Below are 22,112 nucleotides of genomic sequence, written 5' to 3' on the forward strand. Positions count from 1 at the left end.
CAGGGAGTCAGTTTACTGATTTTGAGCATCCCTCACCAGAACCATAGGAAATGGGGACATATTTTGGAATAGATAGACCAAAGAATAATATGTAACACAATAAAGTACAACTCTTTAAAGACAAATATAATTAATAAATGGAGCTTTGAATCTACTGATTGGTCTTGATTGATCTTGAATGCACTTCACAAACTCTCTCAATTATAGAGGATATGATCTTTCAGCTCTTAATGAATGTACTTGAATATTTATTTTTTTAAGGCTCCATTTTTTTTCTTTGGCGGTTCATTTCAATCTATTTTCCATCTTCTTGCTTTCTTTTGGTATTCTTATACATTTATACCACTTAGGAGTGGTTGGAAGACTCTCCTAGCCATTAGATTGGTCAAAACAGCCATTGTGAGATAAAAACAGTCATTCTAGTTTATAGAAAAACTAGTCATTAGTGTTGTCAGACGCAGAGGAGTCGACTCGACATTTTTAGGGTCGATTTATGATCTCGAAGAGTCGACTCATGATCTTCGGGGGTAGACTCAAACTAGCTGCTGTTTTTGCGGCACTTTGTCTTTCTTCTACGACCATTATGGAGTCAACATTTTTTGTTTAGAGGTCGACTCGTTCTCTTCAGGGGTCGACTGTCCAACCGACCGAATTTTACTATTCTTTGTCTTTTTTCTATTGCCATTTAAGGATCGACTTATTTGCTTTGGGGGATTGACTCTTGTCCGACTAGAATCAGCTCGTATTTTTCATGTGTCGACTCGCTAATATGATGAAATTTATAGCAATCTGTCTGTTTTCTGAGACTGCTCTAGGTCAACTCGTGATCTGTGGGAGTTGACTTGTGAAGACGTATCAGTCTATATTAGTGTATTAAGGTCGACTCATTGTAATCTAAGAGTCGACTCTTAAGATAATCCAAATCGGAATTTTCTGTATTTGCATGTGAGCAATCGAGAGTTGCTTCAAGGTATTTTTGGAGTTGAGTTTCTTTGTGTAAAACTTTGAATAATTAATCTTCATTTAAAAGTTATTGAAGGCTTTTTTTCTTAGTGTTTTTTTTAAACATTCAAGTATACCCCAAAAAAAAAAAAATGATAAGTATATTTTTTATTTAAATATCTTATGTCATCAAAATTAATTTTTTAGGGTCCACATGGTTCAAACCTAACACAACCATCACGATCAGAAATAGGTACGAGTTCAAGATTTGGAGTGACAGCTCTAAGATTCTCTTCATTTATACACCCCTGAGAATCACAGCCGTCGGAATCCTCCCACCGCATGATGAGAGTCACTGCCAAAATGACTTGATTCTCACCTGATCCTATCCACTACCAGAACCCTATCCTATCCTTATGGTGCCAACGATTTCCTTGCAACCACCCGTCGGTGGACTCATGGTTCGTTTCTTCAGGCATCATCATCTTCATCCTCATCCCGGCGAAAGATACAACAATGATAAGGGCTTGGACTCCCGCTGCCTCATGCGCTCCTCCAACACCAAGTACTGTTACTTCAAAGTCCAAGCCCATTGCAAAGGCACCTCCACCCGTTCCTTTAAGCAGGCGCCACGGCCTTTCCGTCGGTCTCACGGCTCTCACCCTCTCCGTCCTTGCGAATCCTTCCAGGGCTGCCATCTTGGAGGCGGACGACGATGAGGAGCTCCTGGAGAGGGTGAAGAAGGACAGAAAGAAGAGGCTCCAAAGGCAAGGCGTCATCAGCTCCTCCGATAAGGAAACAGGTTCTTCTTTCTTGACCCCTCCCTTTTGCAGGACTGCCATTTCAAATCATTTTGCTTCTTTTGTCCAACCCTGTATTTGAGGCCTTGTTTTACGACACTGTTCAAACCATCTAAACAATGGAGTAGTATAGGCCGGGTTTTAAGGGTATATTTACAATAATAACCGCATCACACTACCAGGGGAATGTCTAGCTAAGCCAGTTCATTTTTCAAATTTATCACTAGCATATGAATTCCATTATAGCATTTCATAGGTCATGCGAATGCTACGGTCCAGTGACCACTGGTTCTTCTATTCGAACAGCAGATAAAGAAAAGACAACGATATTGGATAAAAAATCGCAGTGTTGATTTTATGGTTATATTTTCGTTCTGGATGGCCATAAATCATCGCATAACTCACATCTTTGGAAATTTTACGCAGCTAATTAGATTCGTATGATAGTTGTCACGCCCCCGTCCCGAGATCACGGGCCGGGGGTCGCGCCAACCGCCGCACACCCGTAGGAAACTCTCCCCACGAGCATGCAAGGCATCTAAACCAAACACCTCAATTATAAATTTCCAAAATAATTTAGCAGAATAAATTGGAATCTTATTCCATTGACTAACTCAAGTCATAATGTCTCACAAGTCTAATTATGCAGCGGAATAATCATTTACCAACATGCAGAAACCTAGTTCTTAAAATAATAAAAGTCCACCAATCGTAATAAATGTCCATAATAACAAATCAACTTAAATAACCCTAATCTAAGATAACTTGTGCCACAATCCTTCTAGTCGCTCTCCCAATTTGAATCCCCAATAGACTAGTTCTCGAAATCTGTAAAACAACAAGAGAGGGTATAATGAGCTAGACAGCCCAGTAAGTAATGAACACCCTAGCTAGATAAATCAAGCAATAATATGTGGAAAATAAATAGATATGCAGTTCCAAAGTATAAGTCAAATATTTCTTAAATTCATAAGATTCTTTTCGCGGTTTCAAGATTCTTTCACATATTCAATTCATTTTGTCGATCCTGGACTATGACCACATGTTCCCTGTGGCAGGGTCATCAACACCGACTAATCTTCTTGCGGTGAGTCCTTCAGGACAATCAATTGCCAACGTATCTGCCCCCATTGGTGGGGTCCTCAACATAGCCAGGTCGATAGTTCAATTAGTTCTCTATTTCATATTTAAGTTATAAAAACATACAGTGTCAAAACCAAATATCGTTCATATCTTAACCTCTTTCAATTTACTAGATTCAACTCAACAGCCAAGGACTATGACCACATGTTCCCTATGGCAGGGTCATATCACCGACTATTCTTCTTGCGGTACCAATGTATTAGCCCCCATTGGCAGGGTCCTCAACATAGCTCGACTGCAAGTCTGAATCTATCTCAAGTCATTATCTTTTCTTACATTATGTTCATTGTTTCAAGCCGAAAAATACAATGTCAGAGCAATTAAATACAATTCAACCAGAAGCAAATACGTCCAATCAGAGTCATACAATATTCTAAAAATATACATATAATCCACGCATCAAATTCGTAATCACAAATAATTCGATTCGTAAAACAGATATTTACTTTGCCGATAAATCTAGGAAAGAGGTTACATCACTTACCTTGCGAACGCGATCCACAACAAATCCAATTAATTCTGCAAATCCCTCGCAGCACCTAATATTCAAAAACCATATTTTCTTTTAAAATTCATCACAATATATATATATAAAACCTAAATTTTAACATTCTCCCAGGGCCAACCCTGCCGAAGTGTCTAGCACCCCGAGTTCGGGTTCGGATCCGGGTTCATACCCGTAAACCACCCTCCTTTTAGTTATTTATTCTTTTTTTTTTCTTTTTCCTTTTCTTTTCTTTTCTTTTTCTTTTCTTTTCTTTTCCCCTTCTTCTTTCTTTTTTTTTTTTTCTTTTCCCTTCTTCTCCCGAATCCCCTCTTCTTCTTCGGCGAGACAGGGGACCCGTGAGCCCCCGCCCCCTCTTCTTCTTCCCTCTCGGTCGGACGCAAGGCGGCCGCGGTGGCTGGCCTTGGCAGCAGCAGGAGGTGGCGGAGCAAGCCCGGCCACCCCGGCGACTGGCGGCGGCGAACACGCCGACGGCTAGGGCAGCCGTTTTGGAGCCAAATCCGGCGATCGGCCGGCCCCAACCCACCACACATCGTGGCCAAGCTTCAGAAGAAAAGGAGAAGGTGAGAGATTCTTACCTCAGCCCCGACGAAGAGCGGCGCCTCCCCCTCTCCGACGGAAAAGAAGAAGGAGACCACCCGCCACCCGGTGCCGTGGATCCTCTCTCTCTCCCTCTCTCCCTCTCTCTCTCTCTCTCCCTCTCTCTCGGTGGCCACACGAAGAAGACCCTCCTCCCCTTACGCGCGGCGGCTCTCTCTTTCGGTAGGCTCAAAGGAGGAGAGGAAGGAGAAGGAAGCCCTAAAACAGGGCTCCTCCTTCTTCTTCGGGATGGAGGTTCCATCCCGTTGCCTCACGTGCGTTGCACGTGAGGCCAAGATTTGGGACTGGGCCGGTCGAGTGGACCGGGCCCAGTTCCGGGTTCTTACATCCCACCCTCCTAAAAAGAAAATTTCGTCCCCGAAATTTCCGTACCTACAGTTTCAAAAAGTTGAGGGTATTTCTGCTTCATCTCATCTTCCAGTTCTCAGGTAGCTTCTCTTTCTGTATGATGGCTCCACTGCACCTTGACATAAGGTATAACACGGTGTCTCAAAACTTGATCTTTTCTGTCCACTATCCGCACTGGATGCTCCTTATATGATAGATCTTCTCTAACTTGTATAGGCTCAAGCTCCGTGACATTACTTGGGTCCGGTATATATTTCTTCAACATCGAAACATGGAAAACATCGTGTACACCAGCCAGAGAAGGCGGCAGGGCAAGTCTGTAAGCCACCTTACCAATTCTTTCTAAGATCTCGAATGGACCAACAAATCTGGGATTCAATTTTCCTCGAATGCCGAATCTTGCAACTCCCTTTGTAGGTGATATTTTAAGAAATACATAGTCACCAACTTGAAATTCTAATTCTCGTCTTCTATTATCCGCATAACTCTTCTGTCTACTTTGTGCAGTCCGAAGGCGATCTCTGATTAGCTGAATTTTCTCAACTGTCTGTTGTACAAGTTCAGGGCCCAATAATTTTCGTTCACCAATATCATCCCAACAAATTGGCGAACGACGTTTTCTTCCGTATAAAGCTTCATAAGGCGCCATCTGTATGCTACTCTGATAACTGTTGTTATATGCAAATTCTATCAGAGGTAGATGCTCATCCCAAGAACCCTCCATATCTATGACGCAAGCTCTCAACATATCCTCGAGAATCTGAATGGTCCTCTCAGACTGACCATCGGTCTGAGGGTGAAAGGCAGTACTAAAACATAATTTTGTCCCCAAAGCCTTATGCAAGCTTTTCCAAAATTGTGATACAAATCTAGTATCTCGATCCGACACAATGGATACTGGAATACCGTGCAGTCTCACAATTTCTTTAATGTATAATTTAGCTAGCCTTTCCAGACCGAACCCCACTTTGATAGGTAAAAAGTGTGCCGATTTGGTTAGCCTATCCACTATCACCCATACTGCATCATTAGAACTGGGAGTCTTTGGCAGTCCTGTCACAAAATCCATAGAAATTTGTTCCCACTTCCATATTGGAATGTCAAGAGGCTGAAGCGGTCCTGCAGGTCTTTGGTGTTCAGCTTTAACCTGCTGACATACTAGACATTGTGCCACGAATTGAGCAATTTCTCTTTTCATGTTGTTCCACCAATACAATTCCTTTAAATCTCTATACATCTTAGTTCCTCCTGGGTGCACTGTATATCCAGACTGATGGGCTTCTTTAAGAATTTCCTGTTTGATTACTAAATCCATAGGTACACAAATTCTATTCCGATACCTCAAAGATCCGTCCTCATGAATCCTGAATTCAGATATATCTCCTGCTTCTATCGACTTCCGAATCTTCAATAACTGCTGGTCATTACCCTGAGCTGTCTTGATCCTCTCTATGAGTGTCGGCTGAACCTGCATATAAGCCAGTTGAGTCCTTGTGCTAGATACTCGGATTTCTAGTTCAAGTTTCCTCACATCTTCCAAAATTTGTAGTTGGCTAGTAATCAAAGTAGCCATATTTCCTATTGACTTTCTGCTCAAGGCATCTGCAACAATGTTAGCTTTTCCAGGGTGATAATTTATCGTTAGATCATAGTCCTTCAACAGTTCCAGCCATCTTCTTTGTCTCAAATTCAATTCCTTCTGGGTAAATATATATTTCAAACTTTTGTGATCTGTAAACACCTCGCATCGTACTCCGTAAAGATGATGTCTCCAAATCTTGAGAGCAAAAATCACAGCTGCTAACTCCAAATCATGAGTAGGATAATTTTGCTCATAAGATTTTAATTGTCTAGAGGCATAGGCTACTACCTTACCATGCTGCATCAAAACACAGCCGAGTCCCTTCCTTGAAGCATCACTATAAATTGTGAATCCATCATCAACTGTAGGTATAGTAAGAATAGGTGCTGTAACCAATCGCCTCTTTAATTCCTGAAAGCCTCGTTCACATTCTTCAGTCCATTCAAACTTAACTCCTTTTTGAGTTAAACGAGTCAAAGGTATAGCTATAGAGGAAAATCCTTCCATAAATCGTCTGTAATAGCCTGCCATTCCTAGAAAGCTGCGAATCTCAGAAACATTAGTAGGCCTGTTCCACTGTACTACAGCTTCCACTTTTGCTGGATCCATAGAAATCCCATCTCCGGATATGATATGCCCCAAAAACGATATCTCATTCAACCAAAACTCACACTTCTTTAATTTAGCATAGAGCTTCTCCCTTCTTAAGAGTTGAAGTACGCTTCGTAAATGTTCCTCATGTTCTTCTTTTCCTTTTGAATAAATTAAAATGTCATCTATGAACACCACCACAAATTGATCTAGAAAAGATTTAAATATTCTGTTCATTAAGTCCATGAAAGCTGCTGGGGCATTCGTCAATCCAAAAGGCATCACCAAGAATTTATAATGTCCATAATGAGTTCTGAATGCAGTCTTGGGTACATCTTCCGCTTTGATCTTTAGCTGATGATATCCTGTGCGGAGATCAATCTTAGAGAAAACATGTGCACCTTGCAACTGGTCAAATAAATCATCTATTCGAGGCAAAGGGTACTTGTTCTTTATAGTAACTTTATTCAATTCTCTATAGTCAATGCAGAGTCTCATGCTTCCATCTTTCTTTTTCATAAAGAGCACTGGAGCTCCCCAAGGTGACACACTAGGTCGTATAAAACCCTTGTCCAGTAAATCTTGCAACTGATCTTTCAATTCTTTTAATTCAGCTGGGGCCATTCGATAAGGAGCTTTAGAAATCGGACCTGAACCGGGTACAAGATCAATAGTGAATTCAATTTCTCTGTCCGGTGGCAATCCTGATAACTCCTCGGAAAAGACGTCCGAAAATTCATTCGCTATAGGAATATCCTCTATCTTTAGTTCATCTTGTTGTATATCAATTACTGAGGCCAGATAACCTGTGCATCCTTTCCTTAACATTCGTCCAGCTTGCAAAGCCGAGATAATATGAGGAAAAGCAGTTCCCTGGTTCCCACAGAAACTGAATGCCGGTTCCTCCGAAATTTGGAAATTTACCCTCTTGCCATGACAGTCCACTGAGGCATGATAGGTAGCAAGCCAATCCATCCCCAGAATGACATCAAAATCCCGCATATCAAGTACAATTAGATCCACAGGTAACTCCCTATCTATTATTTCAATTTTGCATGCCTTGCATATAACATCAGTGCTCAACATACCACCTACTGGCGTCTCCACATAGAACTTAGTGGTCATAGATTCACACAATATATTATGTGTTTTGATAAAGCTAGAGGATATGAATGAATGTGTGGCACCCGGATCAAATAGGACATAAGCATAAATATCGAATACGGGAATAGTACCTGTCACCACTGCATTAGAAGCTTGTGCATCCTGCTGTGTAAGTGCGAACACCCTTCCTTGAGTCTTTGGCCTCTGGCTTCCTTCCATTGTCTGCGTAGATTTAATCTCGTTTTTTTGTGGGCAATCTGCAATTTTATGACCTTTCTGTCCGCAATGAAAACAAGAACCTGTAACCCAGGGACAATTTGCAAATTCATGATTACCGCCACATCTTGAACACTTTTCATTCTCATTTTTGGGATTTCTATCTTTATTTGGCTTCTGAGCTGGATTCTTGAAATTCTTGTTTCCCCCTTTAAATTCAGCAGGTCTGTTTCTTTTCTTTTGGTTTCTTTCTCTTTCAGCAAAAGCTTCGTTGACTTCCCTTTCAATGATTAAAGCTTTATTCACCACAGCTGCATAGGTAGTCAACTCATAGGGTACCACTTGCTTCCTAATTTCAGTCTTCAATCCCATCTCAAACTTGTGCACTCGGTCTTGCTCATCCTCTACCAATTTCGGAACAAATTTGGCTAGTTCTGTGAATTTTCCTCGGATTCCATTTGTAACAACCCAAGATCTCACCCAAAATGGCTAGCCGGAAGTTACTATTTGGGTTCCTTGATCCTGTATAAATACCCAAGATCTACCCAGCGAATAACCGATGTGGGACTAAACACACGCCTGCACGGGTCCTCACATACTCTTCCCGTTCAAGCCCTGACATCCTCGTCAAGCTAAGGGTTCATATCTATTCAAATCTAATCACAAGCACCACGATTGGCCCGTAGTCAGCCCCAATGGATCCGTGCTGCAGTGTCCCCTAGTTCACATAGGTTATGGGCCGGGTCCGCTCTGATACCATTTGAGTTGTCACGCCCCCGTCCCGAGATCGCGGGCCGGGGGTCGCGCCAACCGCCGCACACCCGTAGGAAACTCTCCCCACGAGCATGCAAGGCATCTAAACCAAACACCTCAATTATAAATTTCCAAAATAATTTAATAGAATAAATTGGAATCTTATTCCATTGACTAACTCAAGTCATAATGTCTCACAAGTCTAAATATGCAGCGGAATAATTATTTACCAACATGCAGAAACCTAGTTCTTAAAATAATAAAAGTCCACCAATCGTAATAAATGTCCATAATAACAAATCAACTTAAATAACCCTAATCTAAGATAACTTGTGCCACAATCCTTCTAGTCGCTCTCCCAATTTGAATCCCCAATAGACTAGTTCTCGAAATCTGTAAAACAATAAGAGAGGGTATAATGAGCTAGACAGCCCAGTAAGTAATGAACACCCTAGCTAGATAAATCAAGCAATAATATGTGGAAAATAAATAGATATGCAGTTCCAAAGTATAAGTCAAATATTTTTTCAATTCATAAGATTCTTTTCGCGGTTTCAAGATTCTTTCACATATTCAATTCATCTTGTCGATCCTGGACTATGACCACATGTTCCCTGTGGCAGGGTCATCAACACCGACTAATCTTCTTGCGGTGAGTCCTTCAGGACAATCAATTGCCAACGTATCTGCCCCCATTGGCGGGGTCCTCAACATAGCCAGGTCGATAGTTCAATTAGTTCTCTATTTCATATTTCAGTTATAAAAACATACAGTGTCAAAACCAAATATCGTTCATATCTTAACCTCTTTCAATTTACCAGATTCAACTCAACAGCCAAGGACTATGACCACATGTTCCCTGTGGCAGGGTCATATCACCGACTATTCTTCTTGCGGTACCAATGTATTAGCCCCCATTGGCAGGGTCCTCAACATAGCTCGACTGCAAGTCTGAATCTATCTCAAGTCATTATCTTTTCTTACATTATGTTCATTGTTTCAAGCCGAAAAATACAATGTCAGAGCAATTAAATACAATTCAACCAGAAGCAAATACGTCCAATCAGAGTCATACAATATTCTAAAAATATACATATAATCCACGCATCAAATTCATAATCACAAATAATTCGATTCGTAAAACAGATATTTACTTTGCCGATAAATCTAGGAAAGAGGTTACATCACTTACCTTGCGAACGCGATCCACAACAAATCCAATTAATTCTGCAAATTCCTCGCAGCACCTAATATTCAAAAACCATATTTTCTTTTAAAATTCATCACAATATATATATATAAAATCTAAATTTTAACATTCTCCCAGGGCCGACCCTGCCGAAGTGTCTAGCACCCCGGGTTCGGGTTCGGATCCGGGTTCATACCCGTAAACCACCCTCCTTTTAGTTATTTATTTTTTTTTTCTTTTTCCTTTTCTTTTCTTTTCTTTTTCTTTTCTTTTCTTTTTCCCTTCTTCTTTCTTTTTTTTTTTTTTTTCTTTTCCCTTCTTCTCCCGAATCCCCTCTTCTTCTTCGGCGAGACAGGGGACCCATGAGCCCCAGCCCCCTCTTCTTCTTCCCTCTCGGTCGGACCCAAGGCGGCCGCGGTGGCTGGCCTTGGCAGCAGCAGGAGGTGGCGGAGCAAGCCCGGCCACCCCCGGCGACTGGCGGCGGCGAACACGCCGACGGCTAGGGCAGCCGTTTTGGAGCCAAATCCGGCGATCGGCCGGCCCCAACCCACCACACATCGTGGCCAAGCTTCAGAAGAAAAGGAGAAGAAGGTGAGAGATTCTTACCTCAGCCCCGACGAAGAGCGGCGCCTCCCCCTCTCCGACGGAAAAGAAGAAGGAGACCAACCGCCACCCGGTGCCGTGGGTCCTCTCTCTCTCCCTCTCTCCCTCTCTCTCTCTCTCTCCCTCTCTCTCGGTGGCCACACGAAGAAGACCCTCCCCCCCTTACGCGCGGCGGCTCTCTCTTTCGGTAGGCTCAAAGGAGGAGAGGAAGGAGAAGGAAGCCCTAAAACAGGGCTCCTCCTTCTTCTTCGGGATGGAGGTTCCATCCCGTTGCCTCACGTGCGTTGCACGTGAGGCCAAGATTTGGGACTGGGCCGGTCGAGTGGACCGGGCCCAGTTCCGGGTTCTTACAATAGTTGTCTCCGGTCAGCGGTTTAATGACTTAAGATGGATGGAATAAAATTAGATTTACCAACTGAACCACTTGACACCTGCTTCTGCTTTTCTTAAGAAGAAAAAAAGAAAAGAAAAACTGAATTATACAATTTTGTTTAACTTGCCTCGTTGAAACCCTGCAATCCTGTACATTCAGTGAGATGATTTATGCTCATTAGATAGTTCCAAAAAGTCATGTGATCTAATTACTTTTGTGCATTGCATGACTCTTATCTTAGTGCCCTCTGTTTGAGTATCCAAACAGGCCAAGCTCAAGCAAGGCAGGCCATGCTCTAGTTTTGCTCTAGGTCAGCTAGTTTTATAATCAAGCAGAATAATCTAGTTTTCCTCTAGCTCAGCTAGTTTTATAATCAAAGAGAGCTTGAACTAGCTCTTACATTCAAGCTCATATAGTTGTTTACAAACTACACAAGGGATTTGTTAAGATGTGAGGGTTTTCAGATGTATTTCTTAATCTATTTTCTGCCATCATGTTTCAATTTTTTACAGCTAATTACATTCTTATTGCGTTAAATTTGTTAGTATCTAATAGGTAAATATAAATAACACTATTATTTAAAAATAGTAACTCAAATAGTATACTGATATGATTTATTTAATTATTTAATTTATATTTTGATCTTAATTGAGCCTGACGTGAAGGACTAGGTCAATCTCAAGCTTGACTTGTTTACTAATTGAGCAAGCCCTTTCAAGTAGAATTTGAGATTGTGCACAAACCACTTGTAAGTGTTCTGTTCACTTGACAGCCTTGCCCTCTGTTGACGCTTCAAGGTCTTTCACTTGTTGCTCAGTGTTGTTTCAGGAAAGATGTTCAATCTCAATGGATTGTTCCACATCCTTCGACACCTTGCCCCCCCATTTAAGGATATTTTAAGTTGAGACCAATCACTTTCGTTAAGACAATGAAAGCAGTACAGCAGGAGGAGAACACTTGCGTTGTTGAATTTGGCATATTTACACATAATTTCTATTCCTGCCTTTGTTATTCTATATATCATGAGGGCCTAGATCCTGTATATTTTTAGCTATACAGAAATCTTCTTCCACTAGTGCATCCATAAGATAACAAACACCACATATAAGTCATGCAACATTCTCATATAAAAAGCACTAACATCCTATGGACTTTCCAAAGAAAAGTGGTTGTTTAGTTTACTTAAATACCTGTCCTTAATGCAGACTCACCTGATGAACTGATTTGTGCTCGAATTTTACTTGTGTCTTTCTGTCTTTTGATACATAAACAGTTACGCCTGTAATATGTCATGTTCCTTTTAATTCTGTTATAAATGCTTGTAGTACGAACTTTATTTCAACAGCCAACTTTCTGATCCTCATTTGGTAATAATCTGTGAAAATCATTCTCTTCATTATACAAAGAACAATTTTTCTTATTTGTAAGTGGAGGTGACTCTATATTGACCAATAGCAAGCATCGCTGAAAGTCGCATCCTTTTTAGAATGGATTGAAAACAGCTGTGGCTAAGTTTTCACTGATGAATTTTGAGATGCTTGAGGACTATAAAGAACTAGAAGCATAGATAATCTACTGGCTCCACCAACTACTCAAATGAGCAGAGGCTGATTTACATGCCCCCCACACCCCCTTCCCCCCCCCCCCCCCCCCACCCCCGAAAATTATTCTAAAAAAATTGGCCTTTCATCCAACTTCCGAAAAATTGTCAATTCTTTAATACTTTCTGTTATCTCTATTAAGAAAATAGCGTTTATGTTTTATTGGTTTCCAAAAAATCAAATCCTTAATCTTTTTAATGTTACTATTTTAAAATCTGAATCTCATAGGAAGTTTCAGAACTTCCATTGACATACCCATGTTTGTGTTCGTACATGATACTTGCAGATGTAACAGAACAAAATTTCTGAAAACAGTTAGGTGCAACTATAAATTAATTCAAAGATTAAATTTACATTAGACAAGCTAGTGATGTACCAAAGGTCATTAAACAAAATTTTAATAATTTTGAATAAAACATTTTTTCTCAAAAACATTTTTTAATATAAAATAATATTTTAATATTCATAAAAAATGTTGGCTTTATGTATGCATGTAATGCTGGACACTTTAAAATTTAAATCTCATTCAGGCAAGGACGTTTTGTAACTGTTGCCTATCTACCCATATTTGTATTCCTAAGTAACACTTGTAGATGTACACAATAAAAATATATGCAAATAATAGTGCAAATATAAATTAATATAAAGATGAAATCCATGTTATTCAAAAATATTCTTCTTCTCCTTCCTTCCTTCCTTCCTTTCGTTCTTTCTTTATTTCGTTATTTCTTTCTTTCTTTCTTTCTTTCCTTCTTTCTATCATTTGTTTTTTCTTTTGTTCCTTTTCTTTCGTTCCTTCTTTCTTTCTTTCATTCCTTCATTCTTTCTTTCTTTTCTTCTTTCATTATTTCTTTCTGTTGTCTCATGAACCATTCTTCTTTGTTATAATTATAATATTGAGAAACAGTGATCTTTATTATGCACGGCTGCAACTTTGCGGTCAATAGTCTCTACCGACCAATTTATTTCAGAGAGATCCTCAATATTGCACCAATAATGAAAATGGGGAACTGCTCAAGTCACCTGTATAATAAAGAGCCAAATGACTGTCGGGTTACCTCTGCACACGTTGCGACGATCGCAGCGGAAAGACGCGCGCGGGGTCGTTCATCTCATGAACGTCCCGAGGAACGTAGATTTCAAAAAAATTCTGAGTTCTCTAACTCAGAAGATCATGAAATCTGAAGGAAAGGATTAAAATTAATTACTTGATTAATTTTCAGATCTACAATTAAAAATTATAAAGATCAAATCTTTATCTTTGAGCGGGTAGATCTTCACCGCTATTTGATGATCGTGAAAATCAGGTTCGGTTGAAGCCACACAAGTGTTCGGCCTCTACGGGTATCCACACGAAGATCTGGATTGATCGAGGTTGCGATCTCACCGGGGTGCTAGCTCCCTTGCAGAGATCCCTTTTGATGGTTGGAACTCCTCTAAGCAATCAACTCTTGATTGCTTCTAAGAGGAAGAAGAAGGAGAAGGAAGAAACACTTTCTTGCCTTTCCTTTACCATGGATGAAGAAGGAGGGAAGAGAGGAACACCTTCCTCTCTATGGTTTCTTTCATGTGGCTGATGAAGAAGAGGAAGAAGACCAACCTTGCTTGCTGCCCCTTTTCTTTGGCCCTTGTGGATGGAAGAAGGAAGAAGATGAGAGGCCGCCATCATGAAAGAAAAGCTCTAGGGAGAAGAGGAGGGCCGCCAACATGAAAGAAAAATCCTCTTTTCTTTTCTCATGCTTGCCCTAGGTGTGGCCTCCTCATATATATAAGAGAAGCCACGCCACGGGTCTCGCATCCTGGACGCCCGGGACGCGAGTCCCGGACGCCCGGGATGCGCATTCCGGCCAACCGGGATGCGGGTCCTGGGAGCATCCGAGGAAAGGAGGGGCTCTTGCCCCTCCCTTCTAATCCTAATCAAATTAGGATTTAGGTGGCCCTTGGTTTATTGAAACCCAATCTAATTAGGACCCAATTAATCTCTCTATTTGATTCACATGAATCCTAATCTAATTAGGAGTCATCTTTATCTATTAAACCAAAATTAATTAGGACTCTAGGAATCCTAATCCAATTAGGATTCATATAATTTTAGTCCTAATCTAATTAGGACTTTAGGAATCCTACTCTAAGTAGGACTCTAATAATTTGAAGTCCTAATCTTATTAGAACTCTAGGAGTCCTACTTCAAGTAGGACTCTTGAACCTTATCAAATAAGATCGAGCCCAATTAATTAAGTCCAATTGATTCAATCAAATTGCAATCTAATTGCAATTAATCCCTTCTTCAACTCACTAACTCTTAGTGGGTTAAACCAATTATCAATCAAATTGATAATTACAAACCATTGTGATTCCAAATCACAATCCAACCATTAGATCAATCAGATCCTCTATTGTGTGTGACCCCATAGGTTCTATTCTATCTGGTAGTGAGATATATTGTGATCCCTATCACAATATCATTGAAACTCCTTTCAATGGGTTGGAACAATTCCAACTCTTCTCATTTGGGTTCAGTGATCATCAAGTGAATGTCTCTGAGTCTCACAATCCACCAGTGACACCTAGCAGCATGTAGTGGCAACCCAGTAGAATGGAATAGATGAACCTCTAGGTGCAGTTAGCGTATGATACAGTTCCTCTATCGTGGATCCCGACAGGATGGAGGTCATGGATAACTCGTCAAACTCCATCATCTGTCATATGTAAAATTTATTCAACTCCAGTTCGAGATTGAAAAACTCTTTTTCCAAAAACTACCTTGGCCAAGGATTTACGAACTCAGTCTCATAAATCACATAGGACTCTCCTAATCTATCAAGGTCGATAGATTCTATCTAGATGCACTATACTCCTGCAATGAACCTACTGCAGCCAATCTGCACCACAAGGATCCAAATGGATAGGGCCCATGTTTATGTGCTTGTCAAACTACAGCAACCTCACTATGAATAGCCGAGGCATCGCAGGTCAAAGGACCAGCCATACAACTGCAGCATCAAGTAAGTCACTGACGAGTGGATAGACATCCAAGTGACTACTTACTTTGGTCACGCTCAGTACCCTTGTTCTCTAACAAGCACTTGCACAATCACTCCAGTGTCCCTACACTGTGGACTCAAGACTCATCTATCTGACTAAGTAATCTGTGCACTAATCTCAGCGGATCGATCACCGTCCCTCGTGATGGATCCATCGATCAGGAGCAATTCAGGAATTAATCACTAATGACACATGCCTCAAATTCTCAACTCTTGAGAATATACGTCATCATCTTATTAATTCCTTGGACGATTCATGGACACATAAGAACATGAATGAAAAGAATGCCCATCCTAATAAATTCATTATTAGGTCAAGTACAAATTTATGTCCCAGAACAAAATAATGCGTCAGCCAAATTGGCTTCTAGGGCATACTTCTAACAATCTTCCACTTGCACTAAAGCCAATCAGCCATAAATCTAAGCCCCATCTTCTCAAGATGTGCTTCAATTTTCTGCTGACTTAGCTTCTTAGTGAATGGGTTTACCATGTTGACTGTGGAGTCTACTCTCTATGCCTCTACTTATTTCTTTTCGAGATAGTCGCATATTAGGTTAAACCATCCCTCTATGTGCTTGGACTTCTGGTGAGACCTTGGCTCCTTAGCTAGTGCTATGGTGCCATTGTTATCGCAGTATAGTGTTATAGCATCTGATGACATTACACCTAATTCTGCAATAAACTTCTTAATCCAGAAGGTTTTCACTGCACCCTTAGAGGCGGCGATACATTCAGTTTTTAAGGTAGAATCTGTAATGATCGATTGTTTAGAACTCTTCTAAATTACCGAACCACCATTGCACATATTCTGATGTAGACTTTCTATCATCAATATGTATGTATCCTTCTACCTTTAACTCTGATCTTCTCCTAAAGACCAAGAACATGTCCTCAGTTCTTCTCAAGTAATTAAGACTATTCTTCATAGCTATCCAGTGCTCGTGGCCTGGATTTGACTGATATATGCTCGTAACACTCACAGCATGTGCTATATTAAGTCGTGTACATTGCATGGTATACATGAGGCTCCCTATAGCCGAAGCATAAGGGATCTTGCTCATCCGCTGAATCTCTTCAGATGTGTTGGGGCACATCTTCTTGGAGAGATTTATCCCATGCCTAAGGGGTAATAATCTCCTTTTAGAGATTTCCATGCCAACCTCTTCAGCATTTTCTCTATGTACATATTATGTGATAGAAAAAGTATCCTCTTAGATCTATCTCTAGACCTTAATTTCCAAAATATAGGATATTTTTCTAAGGTCTTTCATGGAGAATTTCTTAGACAACCATACCTGGACCTTAGTTAGCATGGAAATATTATTTCCAATAAGAAGGATATTATCCATGTACGATACGAGAAATATAATAGAGCTCCCACTAACCTTTTTATAAACACATGGTTCCTCTTCGTTCTTGATGAAATCAAACGATTTGATTACATCGTTGAAATGAGTTTTCCAACTCCGAGATGCTTGCTTTAGTTCATAGATGGACATTAGCAATTTATAGACCTTATGATCACCATTACAATATCATGATATGCTGCAACAGCGAGCAATATTCGAATGGACTTCAGCATGGCTATAGATGAAAAGGTATCTTGATAGTTAATGCTTTCACACTGACTATAACATTTTGCCACTAGCCTTGCCTTATAGGTCTCTACCTTTTCATCCAAACTTAATTTTCTTTTGTAGATCCATTTACACCCAATAGTTACTATACCTTCTGGTGGATCTACTAAGGTCCAGACTTGGTTGGAATGCATGGAGTCCATCTTTGACTTCATTACTTCCAGCCATCTCTCGGAATCAATGTCTAACATCGCCTTGTTGTAGGTATTGGGATTTGTACCTTGATCCCTATCTCCCATGAGGAACATTTCCTCTACATCCTCTGTAAGCATACCCAAGTACCTTTTAGGAGGACGGGAGATCATACTAGATCTACAAGGTGGAGGAGGTACTGCATGTACTGGCTCAATATGAATAGATTCTATAGGCACAATGGCTCGTTGCTCTTCAGAGACTTTCTCGTCAAGCTCAATTTTTCTCCCACTGCCTCTATCAAGAAAAAATTATTTTTCATGAAGATAGCATGTCGGCTCACAAACACTTTGTGATCCTATGGAACGAAAAATCATATCCTAATGACTCTTAAGGATATCCATTAAAACGAGCACTAATTATCCTATCCTCTAACTTATCCGCTTATTGTCGCTTGACTTGGGCCGGACATCTCCAAATCTTAAGATAACCAAGATTCGGCTTCTTACCATGCCATATCTCTCGTATGGTGTGGTAGGTACGGACTTTAGAGGAAACTCTATTCAATAAGTAAATAGCTGAAAATAAGGTATCTCTCTAAAGAAACAAGGGTAAATTAGTGAAACTCATCATGGACCTGACCATATCCAATAGGGTCTGATTCCTCCTCTCTGACACCCCATTGAGCTGAGGTGTACTAGGAGGGGTCCATTATGAAACTATACCATTCTCTTTGAGATAATCACAGAACTCTCCATTAAGGTGCTTACCTCCTCGATCTGATCGAAGAACCTTAATAAGTTTTTCTGTTTGTTTTTCTACTTCATATCTGAACTCTATGAACTATTCAAAAGCTTCAGATTTGTGTCTCATACACATATCCATACCGTGAGTAATCATTGGTAAATGAAGTAAAAATTATGACCTCTAGCCTGCACATCGAATGGGTCACACATGTCAGTGTGTACTAAGGTAAGTATTTTAGTGGACCTCTCCCCGTGTCCTACAAAGGGTAATTTGGCCATCTTTTCTTGAAGGCAGGATTCACAAATCAGATATGACTCGGAAGTCAATGAGCCAGAAGCCCATGTTTCTCCAATTTGTTTATTCTGTCTTCTCCTATATGGCCAAGCCTGAGGTGTCACAAATACTTTAAATTTATCTCATCTCTAGATCTTTTGGAATCTATAGTACTCACTATTTGCTGAGATAATTTCACAGATACATCGAATGTAAGTGATAGAGACTGTCAATCATAAAACCTCGTGGAACCAATTTATTTCTCAAATAAATGGAACAGCAGTCTTATAAAAATCTTCCTGTGCTAAACAAGATACAGAAATCAAATTTCTGCTAGTAGCAGGTAACAGTTCCTAAGTATCCTGAGCATATCTGACATACCTTCTGAAGGTGTGTCACCCTTTCTTGCTCTTTATACTTCTCATGGATATAGGACAGTTTCTCTTCCAATGTCCGTTCGTAATGCAATGGAAATACTTTTTCTTACAATCGGCCTTTTTCTTGGAACTTTCTTACTTGGCTCTTTCTCAGGCTTCCCCTTCTTTGCAGGCTTCCCCTTCTTCCATGTAGACTCTCTCTTGGAAGTAGAAGCCAACTTGACAGCAAGAACTATGCCCCTTGAACTCTTCAAGGTCTCTAAGGTAGTTACCAATTTATTTAACAATTTTGTTTTGGTGTATACAGTCTTGTTCATATGATAGTTTACTATAAACTGTTCACATGAAGCTAGAAGGGACTGCGAGATCAAATCCGTTTGCAATTCCTTGTGCATGGTCATGCTAAGCTTCTTAAGCTCCTCTAAGTCCTTTATCATGGTCAAACCATGATCATGGACGAACTGCCCTTCGCATATCTTGGCCTTGAAGAGCCTTTTGGACACTTCAAACCATGCTGCGCGACTCTGTTCACCCTACAACTCATGCAGATGATTCAATATGTCCCTGGCAGTCTTCATGTTCTCATACCATTATGTAGCACCTAAATTTATTGTCATCGTTCGTCCACTTGTCATGCGTCTTACGCTGATCAGTGATCGGATGGACTGGTAACACAGAGATGTCATGGTCTAGCATATACCCTAATTTCTTACAATTCAAAACTATTTTGAAATTGCTGAGCCAGTCTTTATAATTGAGTTTGATCAAACAGTTGTTCTCTAGGATATGAGTTAAGAGTTTGGAAGCTGACTTTATAATCCTCAGAGAGTAAAGATTCTAGTTAGAATTTTGTACTTGAACTCTATTTGTTTTATTAGGGACATTTAAAACAAACACCTCCCACTATTTTCTTGAATCTCTTACACTCCTCCGGAAGAGAAACGGAAACCTGCGACTCTAGATTTCAAGTGGGGTGCTACAGTTCCACCAATTTACATGTTACCTCACCTAACAGTTATTGGTGACATATAAACGATGAGTGTACAACTCTTTGTACAATGCTTCTCAAGCAAGTTGTAGCCAACTTGGTCTCCAAGTCATAAGGACCTCACCTAACAGTTATTGGCCCCGTTCCTTGGTTAAGTCAGACCCACCATATATCCCGCAGAAATAAAGCCGTCATTGGATCCTCACCTAACAGTTATTGGAGCCCAACCCCATCTTTATTCCCACTACATCTCATGTTAATAGAGAGGTCCAGTCCCCTAATGCAACTTGCCTACTGTATCCAGCCGAGACAAATTAACGCTGGAAAGACCTTAGCAGCTCTACAATGGTGGAAGACCTCTAGACTTAATATTAGATAATCTAGTCTTAGTGATTCTAACTTTGAGCTCTTCATAGGTCGTAATTGATCAATTGGCCAAGTAAGCAGGTGGGAGGCTCTCCTTACTCAAAGAGTAAGGTCCTAATTAAGTAACCACCTTTAATGCTTTCCTAGACACCAAGATCAATTAATTAAATATGGCTAGCTCAATGTATCGCTCACTCTCGACTGATTGAGGAGGTTTTAGGTCTCGATTAGGGTTTACATCTTATGTAAATATGAAACTCCTTTCATATGTTATGCGTTTACATCTTATGTAAATGACATATTTGTTTAGGTTTACACCTTATGTAAATATAAAACCCTTTCATATGTTATGTGTTTACATCTTATGTAAATGACATATTAGTTTAGGTTTACATGTTATGTAAATGACCTAACCTATTTGGGTTTTATTTACATCCCATGTAAAGATTGTTTAACATTTATATATATACATCTCATGCATATACAATTTCCTTTTAAGCATTGGCCTAAACAATATTATCCTTTAATTATCATGAATCCATGATTTGATCATATCTTATTCATCTCATGCATATATAATTTTCCTTTTAAGCATAGGCATAAACAGAAAAATATATTTTTATGATCATGAATCCATGATTGATTCTTATCACATGCATCTCAGGCATACAATTTCAGATCTGATAATTTTAATTTTAATCATGCTACCAATTGAATCTCTGATCATGCAAGACATGATTTTTAATTGTTTCAATCTTATTGTAATTTAAAATCTACATGCAAGATCATAAGAATAAAAATCAGCATGCTGAAATTTCTGAAAACTGAAATTTCAGCATGTAGAAAATTTCAGCAAGCATGAATATTAAAATTCAGATCTAATTTAATCCTAATCAAGCCTCTCAATTTTAATCTTAATCCCTTAAACGCGGCTCTGATACCACTGTCAGGTTACCTCTGCACACGTTGCCACGATCGCAGCGGAAAGACGCGCGCGGGGTCGTTCATCTCATGAATGTCCCGAGGAACGTAGATTTCAAAAAAATTCTGAGTTTTCTAACTCAGAAGATCATGAAATCTGAAGGAAAGGATTAAAATTAATTACTTGATTAATTTTCAGATCTACAATTAAAAATTATAAAGATCAAATCTTTATCTTTGAACGGGTAGATCTTCACCGCTATTTGATGATCGTAAAAATCAGGTTCGCTTGAAGCCGCACAAGTGTCCGGCCTCTACGGGTATCCACACGAAGATCTGGATTGATCGAGGTTGCGATCTCACCGGGGTGCTAGCTCCCTTGCAAAGATCCCTTTTGATGGTTGGAACTCCTCTAAGCAATCAACTCTTGATTGCTTCCAAGAGGAAGAAGAAGGAGAAGGAAGAAACACTTTTTTGCCTTTCCTTTACCATGGATGAAGAAGGAGGGAAGAGAGGAACACCTTCCTCTCTATGGTTTCTTTCATGTGGCTGATGAAGAAGAGGAAGAAGACCAACCTTGCTTGCTGACCCTTTTCTTTGGCCCTTGTGGATGGAAGAAGGAAGAAGATGAGAGGCCGCCATCATGAAAGAAAAGCTCGAGGGAGAAGAGGAGGGCCGCCAACATGAAAGAAAAATCCTCTTTTCTTTTCTCATGCTTGCCCTAGGTGTGGCCTCCTCATATATATAAGAGGAGCCACGCCTCGGGTCTCGCATCCTGGACGCCCGGGATGCGAGTCCTGGACGCCCGGGATGCGCATCCCGGCCAACCGGGACGCGGGTCCTGGGAGCATCCGAGGAAAGGAGGGGCTCTTGCCCCTCCCTTCTAATCCTAATCAAATTAGGATTTAGGTGGCCCTTGGTTTATTGAAACCTAATCTAATTAGGACCCAATTAGTCTCTCTATTTGATTCACATGAATCCTAATCTAATTAGGAGTCATCTTTATCAATTAAACCACAATTAATTAAGACTCTAGGAATCCTAATCCAATTAGGATTCATATAATTTTAGTCCTAATCTAATTAGGACTTTAGGAATCCTACTCCAAGTAGGACTCTAATAATTTGAAGTCCTAATCTTATTAGAACTCTAGGAGTCCTACTTCAAGTAGGACTCTTGAACCTTATCAAATAAGATCGAGCCCAATTAATTAAGTCCAATTGATTCAATCAAATTGCAATCTAATTGCAATTAATCTCTTTTTCAACTCACTA

The 22,112-nt window shown here is 40.2% G+C and overlaps 1 protein-coding gene across 1 annotated transcript in view; it reads left to right on the top strand.

Moving 5' to 3' along the window:
- The first annotated feature begins 1,314 nt into the window (after window positions 1–1,314).
- The window catches only part of LOC103698096 (chloroplast thylakoid lumen protein), a 68,609-nt gene continuing 47,811 nt past the window's right edge, over window positions 1,315–22,112 (top strand). The window contains exon 1 of the mRNA XM_039118607.3: window positions 1,315–1,744. Within this exon, the coding sequence (XP_038974535.3) occupies window positions 1,459–1,744 (286 nt within the window). The 5' untranslated portion in view covers window positions 1,315–1,458. The remainder of the gene's footprint in view (window positions 1,745–22,112) is intronic.

This window comes from Phoenix dactylifera, chromosome 4 (genome assembly GCF_051530095.1).
Source record: "Phoenix dactylifera cultivar Ajwa chromosome 4, Ajwa_hap1_PhDact_Kaust_v1.1, whole genome shotgun sequence".
Taxonomy (NCBI): Eukaryota; Viridiplantae; Streptophyta; class Magnoliopsida; order Arecales; family Arecaceae; genus Phoenix; species Phoenix dactylifera.